Here is an 11,882-nt window from a genome sequence, read left to right on the forward strand (position 1 = left end):
TCCAGGACCGATTCCCACCGCACTAGGGTGCTCCTCGACCCTGTGTTTATAAGACACAGGCCGAGTGCCGCCGCCCAATCCTGTAGGGCCTCGCCCCTGGCGTTCGTGAACCGGGAGCCCCAACGCGTTGACTTTGCGTTGAAGTCCCCGGCCACAATAATGGGACGGGGCATCTGTCGGCGGAAGCATGCCGACACCCCGTCCAAGAACGCCTCAAACTGGGCGAGGCCCACGCTGGGGGAGATGTAAACCCCCAGCACGGAGATGGGCCCCCACCTGACCACCACCACTCCCGCCCCGGCCTCGACCGGTGTGCAAGGCGGGAGTGTGGGGTCATTCCTCCACGTGATCGCGACGGAGCCTGCCCGGTCGCCGATCCAGCATGGATTGGCTTCCGGGACATAATATGGCTCCGCCGCGATCCCCAACCCGAAACCACGCTCCGCCAGGCTGTGCAAGAACAGGTCTTGCGCCCGGCGGGCGTGGTTCAGGTTGGCCTGCAGTATGCTTAAGGAGGGGGGCATTATTTGACGCCCCCCGGTTCCGCCATCTCCACCTCCGCCATAGGGGTGGATGGGGTGGCGGCTGCAGGCCGGGCCTTTGGTGGCCTCTTCTCCTTAGGGGCCTCCGAGGAGGCCCCGCTATCCTCCGCCCCGCGTTTGCGAGTGTCGGAGGGTGCTGCGGTACCCTCGGCCGGTTCTGCCGGCCGAGATCCCGCCGCAGCACTCGCCGCCGGAAGCGTCTCCCGTCGTCGGTCCGGCCGTTTTTTAGGGGGGGGGTGCACCTCGCACTTCCCACCCTATGGTCGGCCGGACGACACAGTCCGGAACAAACCGGGCACCTGACATTATCGGCGCAGTCCCGCGCCAGGTGTCCCGGTTTGCCGCACCTGTAGCAGCAGCCCCGTATATCTATGGGGCTGCTGCAGTGCTGCTGGACATGTCCCTTCTCCAGGCATCTAAAACACTGGAGAGGGCGTTTGTCCAGCAGCTCCACCTGTGCCCGGGACCATCCAACTTGGATGGCCCGGGCTGCCGCCACTTTGTTGGCGGCCCTCAAAGGGCACTGCACCCATGCAGTGCCCAAGCCGCGGGTGGGGAACTTAATGTCTCCCACCCGCACTTCATCCGCCGCACAGCCTCCTCCCCCGGCGACGGCCGCCGTTATGCCGGCGGCCGTAAGGGAGCGGTCGAAGCCGCGGATCCGCAGCTCCGCCTTCCTGACAGGTCGGGCGAGTCGGACCTCCTCTTTGCCGGCAAATACTCGGCAAAGGTCCGCGTAGAGGGCGTCGGCCCTCTGTGCCGCCGTCGGCCCGTCCTTCTCACCCGACCCGGTGAGCTCGATGACCATGGCCCCCGTGGCGGCTTCACGGACGCGGAGGGAGTCTATCCCCAACTTGGGGAGGTCGATCTCCCTCCGGGCCACGGTCATCGTCTCCTGATATGCCCCGTCGGCGCAGGTAATCGTTACCGCAGCCGAACGGGGCACTCTGCGCCTAGAGGCGTCTCCTCCCCGACGCCCATTAGGCCGCTGCCTCTGGCGCGTCCCCCCGGCTTGTCGGGGAGGAGGCGCCTGCCTGGCAGCTCCCTTCTTGGCTAGGGGTTGGGCCTGTTGTGCGGCCCTCGCCCTAGCCGTCCGTTTCCTCCGCCCCACCACCTTAGACCAGGGCTCGCCCTGGCCGGGTATGTGTGGGGGGGGGAGGATGGACCTCCTGCATGGGCCTTGCCGGCCGGGAGTCGCCGGGGGGAGGCATCCCCCCCCCGTCCTCCCGCTCTTGCCGGCGGGCCTCGCGGGACAGTGGGCGGGGGAGGGGGGGCTTAGAGCCCCCTTCGCCCCCCGTGCTACGCCCTTTTTTCTTCTTCCTCCTCTTCCCCCCCCGACCCGGTGCTACAGCGCCGGTAGGGGGGAGAGGTGGGAAGGCCCCTCCAGGCGGGCGGCCGGCTGTTGCGGTGGGTCCATGGGGCCCACCCCGGCCTATTGCCGCCCGCAGGTCGACAAGGGCGGCGATCTGATCGGTGTACCACCGATACCAAGCTCGCTCGCCCTCGCCGACCACTCCCGGCGGGTAGCTCTCGGAGAGCGGCGCAGAGGTACCCCTCAAAGGGGGCCTCATCGCCGCATTACCCCGGCCACCCGCCAACGTTGGGGACATACGTCCCATACCCCCCCCCGAAGACGTTGGGGACCCCCGTCCCATAACCCTCCCCGGCGATGGGGACCTCTGTCCCCTTCCCGCGGCTGGACGTTCCAGTCTAATTGGAACGTCCAGCTCCTCCACCAACTTCACCCGGGGAACCCCCCGCCTTTTGCGGGGAGACCCCCCGGGCGAACCGGGAAGTTCTAGCCGGGAGGGGGGCTTCGCGCGACGAGTCGCGTCGAGCTCCTCCTTTAGCTCGCGGATCTCCCGTTGGAGATCCGCATTGCGGTCTCCGAGGGACTTTATGTCCCTGCGGAGGGCCGCTAGCTCCCCTTTCGCCTCGTTCTGTTGGGCTCTCTCCGCCAGGGTGCTGGCCGTTACCCTGACAAGGGCCGCGGCCTCCCTGAGCCTCTTCTGGAGAGAGCCCTGCAGATTTCCGGAGCAGACGGCGATACGGTCTATGGCAGCCGCCTGCTCCATACTCCGCGCCGCGATATCCGGGGTCGGGGCATTCCAAACCTCTTCGGCGCATTCCGCCTCATAGGCCTGAAGGCCCCTATTTGGCGGAGGGAGGGGAGCATCCTCCGATAGGGCTTTCTGGGCCCTACGCTCCCTCTCCTTCTCCTGCTTGCGGGCGGCCTCCTCCTCGCGTTTCTCGCGGAGGCCTACGAACTCGCCCGTGGTGGGCGGTCTCCCGCGTCCCCTCTTCTTTGGGAGGTCGTCCACCTCCATTGCGTCCTCTTCGGGAGACGCGTGGTCCTCCGTACCCTCGCTGGCCAGCGAGGTCCTGGAGGAGGAGACGGGGGTGGAGCGATTGCTGCCCCCCCGCGACACACCTTCCACCTTCCCGCCATCTTGGCGGGTGAGGCTCTGGCCCCGACCCGCCTCGTCCCGACTATACGGGTGCGCCCTCGCAGACGTGACCGAGCGCGACCGGGACCCCGACTTTGATGAAGCCGGGCCCGGCCAGTCGATCCTTCGCACGACCACCCTCACCTCTCTATCATCGGCGATAGTCCGCTCGCCAGGGGTGCTCGTCGGCAACACCCCTGGTGGCCCGTCGTTGGATGACGACGAGGGGGGAACCGGGAATCCCCCCCCCCCGCCGGTCGCTGTGGGATCCGAAGCCCACTGCGGCAGTAAACGTATTATCCTTCGTTGTACTGTCCATTGCGTATCAAGGAAAGATGGTTTGATTTCGGTGTTTTCCTTCACCTAGGCCGATTGGCTTCACCACGCCTGACGAGCTCGGCCTACCCGGGATTTTTTCTAGAGGTTACCTACCTCGCCACCTCACTCGATCACCCCTTCCCTAACAAACATACATCCCACACCCATAACCCATACACCCCCCACAATCCCACACAACCCCCCATAAAAACCCCATAAACCCCTCAATAACCCCCCACAATACCCCAATCCATTCCACAACACATACATCCAAAATAAATAAAAATAAAACACATTCTCGCGACGATCGAGATGTGTGGTGCACTCTTAGACCCCTTCCAAGACCGGAAGGGGAGCCTCTCCACCACGGCAAGGTGGTGCACCATCGGAGGGGACCATTGAAAGCTACCTATAAAAATAATGTAACTTTTATAACTTTAAATATAATATAATAAAATAAATATAACATTTAATTTTTATATATGAATCAGGGCAAACATATTTTTTATTAATAATATATTTTACAGTATATTATTTTTAATATATAATATTTCTATTACCTTCGAATTGTGCGAATACATGACATTGGCAAAATTTCGTGAGTATCAACTGCAATCTGCTCATTTTGCATGACATTTTCTGCCCAAAAATGGAATGGCTCTTTCTTTCAATCGAGGAATTTTATAAGTTGACTGGAACAGGGATAAACATTCTCAATGTCTAAGATGAAAGTATGGGCCACAATATATGTGGAAGAATATTTTTTACGAACAACACACACAGTTCGATCGGAGAACAATTTTCGTTCTCAAAGAATATCGTTTTTTTTAAAATGATATTCACACAGTCTTTGCGTACATTTGAGCACCAAATCTGGACGTTTAATTACAATTTGCCAGGCCTTTTGTCTTTCTTCATTCTTCGGAACAAAGTGAACTTTTTCACGATTGCTGTTATAACCTGACGTTCGGTCTGTCTGGCACGATGCAACGCATATTTTTCAGGTTTGATCCACATTTACTCTTTTATCACGAAAATATAAAATCACTCAGTATTCGTACAATTGTTCTGCAATATTTATCACTGTAAAAGTTTATTTTACAAACATAAATGACTTGTTTAGAAAAATATTTCACTTTCAAATATAATTAATCGAAACGCGGATTCTGAAGCGGACAAGGTATTACTAGCTCCATGTAGTGGCCAGCATCATTATTTTGCCACCGTTCAGTATAGATGATATAGGAGAGTGTCAGAACGCTGACCGGTATAGGTACGTTCTGACAGGACACGTCAAGCGTAGCAGCAAGCAGCAATCGCTAAATGTTAGCTTATGAGCACCATCGCTATTCACACCGAAAGCGACAGTGTTAAGCGTTAGCGTCTATAACATTATCTAAGAACTTTTGATACCAATTGATTAGACATTGGCAGACAAAATCAAAATAAATGATTACGAGTATTTAGAGCTTTTATATCGATGATGAAGATTATTGCTATTAATGTTACTATATGTTTATCATAAATGGCGTGCTAGAAGAAATAGACGTTATTGGGTGAGGCCTATAATCCATGAAAGAATTAATCAAGGTGATAGTCACTGTTTTATAAATGAAATGCGTCTTGATGATCAAGCACATTTTCAATATTGCCGTATGAGTGTGGAAAAGTTTAATACTACGAATGCAACCGCAAATTGAAAAGCAAGTGACTAATTGAAAGAAATCAATTTCTGCGAGGGATCGATTGTATTTAAGTCTTCGCTAAGTTAGTGCTACCTTAGAGCAACCTTGTAACGTTCCGCTTTCGCGAGACGGACTAGAACAGCTCGGTCGGGATCCTGGGCTCGTGAAAGGGGTATCGAGATACGAACGTACAATTATGTAGTTGTAACAAAGAGATTTATTGTATTAGTGTGTGTAATGTACAATGAGTGGGTAAGTGTACGAGTTATGAATGTGCGCGCTTGTATGTATAAGATATGTGTGAGATCGCCGAAATATAAACTATACGCAGGTGCGCATGTGTACGTGGAATGTGAGCGTGTGTGCCTGTATTATATAATTATGTCGGTGCGTGAATGTATACTGCGTGGTAAATGTACACGGGTGGCGCGTGGTTAATTCAAGTGCGGGCGGTACTGCGTATAATGCAGCGCGGTTACTTTCCTGCCGTCTTCGAGACTTGAATTATCGATTATAAATCGTGCGGCGTGGATTTGACAGGTGCCGCTAGCTGTCGAGCCGAGGATCGTGCGGGTGGTAATTTCGGTAACTTTGGTGAGCGGTCCCTTGACGCGTAGGGATGGCGGTATTGATTCCTGCGCGTCGATCGGTGTCACGGGATCCGAGTCGTCCCTCGGCGCGGGACTTATCGCTCCGTACCGATGGCGAGTTTGGTGTATCGATGGCGGTCGATCGTAATGCGCGCGGATTTTATTAGCGTCGGTTTAGCGGAATCGCAATGTGGATTTGCGGACTCAGAAACGTGGCGATTGACGGGTACACTCATCCGTGGCGGAGAACTCCCCTCCACGTGAATGTTATCGGTTCACGCAGGTAGTCGGAAATCTGCAAGGTGCCGAGGACGCTCGGCGAGGTCGAGTACGCCCAATCCCGTTTGTCTCTAATGATTATTTGATAGGGCTACTCGTGCGAAATGCCGCAAATTCTCGGCGGAGGCTAGGTACGCCCAACCCCGTTTTCTCTCTCGTAGGAGCTTTCTGAGGATTTAGGATATTCTCCAGGCGTCTTACTGACTCTGCCGGATCGGGAGCAGTGTTGTTCTCGGGGACGCTTTTTTCGCGCATGCGCAGCGCAGTGGTAGAGAAATCCAGCGACGGCTATAGTTAGTATGTAGTGTGCACACAAGAGCAATTAGGCGCGAAAGTTTTGGCGGGTTCCAGAGAAGGCTAAGCATAGGCTAGGTAAATAATAATAAATAGATATTATTTTTTTATTAGTATGGAGGATAAAAACAAAAAAGGAGCCATTAAGAAAGAAAGACGTTTTGTTAATGCGTGGCTAGATGAAGATAATTTTAAAGGATGGTTGGCTTTCCATCCAACTGAAAATAAAGCTTTTTGCAATTTATGCAATACTACCATCAGATGTAGCAAAACAGATTTAATACGGCATTCGCAAAGGGCCAAACATATAGATAAAGTAAATCTTCAAAGCCCCGATCATAATAATAACAATGGTCTGCATAATGATAAAGTTAAACGCGCGAAAATAAAATTAGCAGCATTTTTTCGGAACATAATATTGCTTTTTATACTGCAGATCATTTAATTCCTTTATTAAAAAATATTTGTATAGATTCTAAAATTGTACACGATCTTTTACGGGGCCGAAAAAAGTGCACTAACATTGTTAAAAATGTAATTGTAAGACGCGAAACTGAAAAAATAATTGATATTTTGCAAACGCGTAGATTTTCAATTTTAATTGATGAAAGCACGGATATTCCAGATTTAAAAATTATGTGTGTTCTTGTACAATTTTTCTCACCAGATGATAAAGTTAAAACGCAATTATTAGACTTAATATCTTTAAATGCTACGGATTGTTCAGCTAATAAAATTTACGAATCTTTTAAAGAACTTTAAATAAAAAGCAGATTCCTATTAAAAATATAATTGGTATGGCAAGTGATAATGCATCTGTAATGATTGGATGCAATAATTCTTTTTTTTCACGTTTACAATCAGAAATACCGGGTGTAGTAATGTTAAATTGTATTTGTCATTTGTCTGCCATTATAGCTAGTAAAGCTTGCGAGAAATTGCCACAATCTTGCGAAAGTTTAATTAGAGGTATTGCTACTTATATTTCGGGCAGTGCAAAGAGATGTGCTATTTTAACTGAATTTCAAGAGTTTTTTAATGTAGAAAAAAATAAAATTTTAAAATTATCGAATACAAGATGGCTTGTTTTACAACAGTGCTGGGATTTACTTGCACATTTCGGCCCGATTCCGTGGCTCACGCCTATTGCCCCCCACTCACCGCTCGTGCGTTAGCAACGAGTCGCCAGATATGCGTAACTAAGGACCGCGACGCTTCGTCTCAGGAACGTTTATATGTAAGAATGCCCAAATATAATAATAAGACAATACTTGGGAAGTTTTAAGAAATTATTTTATTTTGGCATTAACTGAAAACAAATTAAAATCTGCAGAAATTATTTTATCCCAGTTAAATGATGATTTTATTAAAGCATATTTATTATTTTTAAAATATTCGTTAAATTTCTTCAACACTTTTAATGCTTTATTTCAATCACGCGAAATTTTAATACATCATCATGTAAGTCCTTGCCATCTTGGCAGATGTGTGGTGACTATGCTTGTCCTTCCATGTTTCTAATAGCGCCCCTAATAGTGGTGTGCCATCTGTCTCGGTTGATGGTGGCCCTCACTGCCTCCTCCATGTTAGTATTAAGGAGCTGTTTAACTGTATCGGTCCATCGGGTTGGTGAACGACCTCGTCGTTGCTTTCCTTCCGGCTTCCTCTGGACTATCAGGTGTTCGATAGTGTTGCTGCGATTTATGTATCCGAAGAACTTGAGGACGCGGCTGTACACGTAGCTGGACAGTCTTTGGGGCGGATTTATTTCTGTCAGTATAGACACGTTTGTCCTCCTCGCTGTCCAAGGGATTCGCAGCATCCTTCGCCAGCACCACATCTCAAACGCATCCACATGTCGTCGGTCGGCTGCTCGTACCGTCCATGTTTCGGAGGCGTAATGGAATACCGAGAACACCAATGTTCTGACCAAGTTGATTTTGGTTTGGCGTGTGATGTTGGGGCTTTTCCACACCTTGGTCAGTTGGGACATTGCCACTCTTCCCAGCTGGATACGTCTGCGAATCTCCTCCACGCAGTCTCCCCGGTTATTTATTAGTGCGCCCAGATATACAAATTTATCGACTACTTCGAAACGATCAATGTGTGACATGCCAGGGAAGTTATCATGTTCCCGGTCGACTATCATGATTTTTGTCTTGGTGTTATTTATGTGAAGTTTATAATCCAAACTGGTGCTATTAAGCCTATCCATGAGTGCAAGGAGCTCCTCTTTGCTCCTCGCAACCAGCAGCGTGTCGTCCGCATATCTAAGATTCGAGATCTTTTCACCGCCTATGGTCACGCCACCATTCCAGTCCTCCAACACCTGCCTCATTATATATTCACTGTAGATATTGTACAGAAGTGGTGAGAGTATGCAGCCTTGTCTGACCTCTTTCCTGATTACACTCTTTTCAGAGGTGGTACTCTCGAGTCTTACGACAGCTGTGCTATTTTCGTATAGATTTTTAATTAAATATATGAGGTGCAGCGGAAAGCCCATTTCCCTAAGAATGGGCCGCAGTAGGTGCCATTTGACGTTATCGAACGCCTTTTCATAATCTACAAAACACAAGAACATGGGTATATAGTACTCTCTAGCTTTTTCGATCAGCTGCCGCAGATTCAGGATCTGTTCTCTTGTACCGCGGCCACTGACAAAGCCAGCCTGCTCTGGGGCTATCTGTCGGTCGGCAAACGGCTGCAGTCGGCTATGTATAATGTGTAGTAGGATTTTGCTGGCATGCGTGATGAATGCTATTAGTCGATAATTCTCGCACTTGCAGATTGGGCCCCTCTTGTGGAGTGGAACTATTATGGTGGTGGCCCACTCTTTGGGCCATACTGTGGTGGTCCACACTCTCTGACAGATGCGATGAGAATTCTTGTTCCGGTAGATCCCATTGCCTTGAATACCTCTGCTGTTATATAGTCTATACCAGCAGACTTGTTATTGGCCAGTCTTCCAACAGCTCTTTCCACCTCCTCCATCAAGATGTGTGGCTCCTGTTCATACTCTTCCCGCCCACTTGGCACCACCAGCTCGTCTTCCGCATACAGCCTTTCACAGTATCTTCTCCACGTCTCTATTATGCTGTCGATTTCCGTGACCGGGACGCCGTTCTCGTCAGAGATAGTCCATGTGCGAGGTTTGAATTTCCGCGTGATCAGTTTGATTTTGTGGAACACGTCTTTCGATTGAAATCGGTTTGCGTGAAGTTGGATGTCCGCACAGATATCGTTTAGGAAGTTGTTTTTGTCCCTTCGACAGTTTGTTTGAATGGACGACGATAGCCTACGATACTCGTCTACCGCTTCGGTGTTATTTAAGCCGGTTGCTAGCAATTTTCTTCTTTCGTCTATTATCTTGAAGGTATTGGCCGAAATCCAGTCACGGTTTTTTGCCCGTTCTTTTGGTTGTTGTTCAGCTAAAGACGTCCCGATGACGCCCTTGAGTCGGTTCCACAAATCATCTGGGTCGGTCAATTCCTCCATGTCGGTCGATGCTATTTCGTGATTAAGTCTGCTAAGGAAAGCACCTTGGTCAGTAACTGGCGGTAATTTGGCCTTTACTGCGGCTCCTTTACACCTTTTCATTCTTACTCTAAGTTTGAAAGCCAGTAACCTGTGGTCCGAGCCACAGTCAGCCCCGGGAAGTGTCTTTGCTGAGAGTATGGCCGATCTCCATCGACTGTTGATCAAAATATAATCAATTTGGTTTTTGGTACGGTTATCTGGTGACGTCCAGGTGTATTGTTTTCTTATATGTTGTTTGAAGACTGTATTGGCAATTGTAAGGTTATTATCAATGCAGAACTGGATAAGCCTGTCGCCTCTTTCGTTTCGAGTTCCTATACCGTATCTCCCAACTGCGTTGCGAATGTGGTTATCGTTATCGGTGCGTCCCACTTTGGCGTTCCAGTCCCCCATGATTACTGTGATTTCTCGGTTAGAGGTTTTCTCGATGGTTGCCTGCAGAGAGCTGTAAAAGTTGCCTATGTCTTCTGCATCCGCGTCGGCTGTCGGTGCGTAGACTTGGATGAAGTTCAACACGCAAGGTGCTGCCTTAATGCGAACAGATATTATGCGATCGCTGACAGTGTCATAGCCAAGGACGGAACCAACCAGCCCGCTGGGTATCACAAAAGCCACACCATTGCGGCTTGTGTTGTCAGATCCGGAGAAGTAGACCGCATGGCTGCTGCTTAGGAAGTGACCCCTCCCCTGCCAGTGAGTCTCAGAGATTCCTGCGATCCTCACATTACACCTCATGAGTTCCCTCTTCACTATATCCAGCTTTCCTACTTGTTGAAGTCCTCGAACATTCCAGGTTGCCAGCCGGCATTCAGCACGACCACTGAATTTTTTATCATCTCTGGTCGCATATTTCGCATGTGGTGCCCAGTGGTCCACACCCCCATGCCCGGTAGCCAATTTTCCACTGTCTACCCCGGACGCAAGACAGCGCCGATCGTCAGTCGGATCGCCAGACAAACTAGATTCATTTGTCGACATTTGCATAGTGCTCATGGGAGTAATAGTGCAGTAGATTTCCCTACCTTTCTGCACCGCAGTATTCCGACCGTTTAAGACTGTTTCAGTCACGCTTGGAATATCTTGCTCCTAGGCCATTCCGAATTTATTCTTCTTCTGCCCTAGTGCAATACTGATGGTTGCTGCTGCCCTCCATCAGGTTCACCATATCTGGCTACCCTTACTTAGTTTGGCCTGCAGGTCAACGCAGTTTTCCGGGGTGTGGCGCTGGGAGCCATAAGTAAGAGTTGGGTTCCGTACAAGGACCAGTTACCTCGAGCCATCCCTCGCGGATACGTTGGATGTGACCGCTCTCAGTCAAAGGTGCTACCTCTGTACCGAAACCCTACACCCTACCTTTTAATACATAGATTGTTTGAAAGTAGTCAGTAAATAATTCGGCAAATTGCTCAAAATTTTATGATTCCGGAGGCTTTGAAAGAAATTGTTACTTTAAAAGTAGACAATGAAAATTATATCCAACACCTAGATAATATATATATCGGGCCCGAATGTGAACACTTTTTATTAACAGTATTATTAGAGTGCGCGAAAGAAATTAGATTAACGTGTTTAGAATTTTATAGGATGGCAGTTCGCGAAATGTTAAAACGATTACCATATAAAGACACTTTTTTTGAACAATTAGCTTTTTTAGATCCCAAAATCGCTCTTTTTGATGAAGCAAGAATTAAAATTAAAGATTTAACTTGTGTTGCTTTGCGCGTAGGTAATATTGACCTAACAAAATTAGCATTCGAATGGAGAACTCTGCCGTCAATGTTTAATGATTCAGAGAAAAAAGAATTAGCTTCATTAGAAATAAATCAAATGTGGAAAAAAATATTAGAATTTAAAGATTTTAATGGAGATAAAATATTTGGAAATTTAGAATTATTGGTTCAAGCGGTATTTTCTCTTCCACATTCAAATGCCGAAGCCAAACGTATTTTCTCGATAATTACAGATGTTAAAAATAAAAAAAGGAATCGATTATCCATTGAAACTATTTCCGCAATTTGCATAGCTCGGTCAAGTTTTCAGGCGGCAGGCATTAATTGTATAAATTTCGAAATTGATTCGCGACACTTAGAGTTACATAATTCACATAATTTATTCGCGAAATGATGCGTTTCAATGGTATTTTAATTTTATTTTTGTAATTTTTGATATTTTTATTTTAATTTTGTA

At 48.8% G+C, this 11,882-nt stretch overlaps 2 protein-coding genes and 1 pseudogene across 2 annotated transcripts; 1 reads left to right on the top strand and 2 right to left on the bottom strand.

The window, feature by feature from the left end:
* Window positions 1-523: 523 nt before the first annotated feature.
* Window positions 524-3,475, bottom strand: LOC138942457 (uncharacterized). The gene is made up of 4 exons (XM_070312698.1): window positions 3,463-3,475; window positions 2,031-3,300; window positions 792-1,627; window positions 524-699 (listed from the first exon to the last, which is right to left on the bottom strand). The coding sequence occupies exons 1-4, from the start codon at window positions 3,473-3,475 to the stop codon at window positions 524-526; spliced, it is 2,295 nt and encodes a 764-aa protein (XP_070168799.1).
* A 2,795-nt stretch (window positions 3,476-6,270) lies between these two features.
* On the top strand, window positions 6,271-7,509 carry LOC138942458 (zinc finger protein 862-like; annotated as a pseudogene).
* Window positions 7,510-8,972: 1,463 nt separating this feature from the next.
* Window positions 8,973-10,688, bottom strand: LOC138942460 (craniofacial development protein 2-like). The gene has a single exon (XM_070312699.1). The coding sequence runs from the start codon at window positions 10,686-10,688 to the stop codon at window positions 8,973-8,975; it is 1,716 nt and encodes a 571-aa protein (XP_070168800.1).
* Window positions 10,689-11,882: the final 1,194 nt, after the last annotated feature.

The sequence above is a fragment of the Polyergus mexicanus genome, unplaced genomic scaffold, assembly GCF_030449975.1.
Source record: "Polyergus mexicanus isolate NDT 795.1 unplaced genomic scaffold, iyPolMexi1.0 SCAF_22, whole genome shotgun sequence".
NCBI classification, from domain to species: Eukaryota; Metazoa; Arthropoda; class Insecta; order Hymenoptera; family Formicidae; genus Polyergus; species Polyergus mexicanus.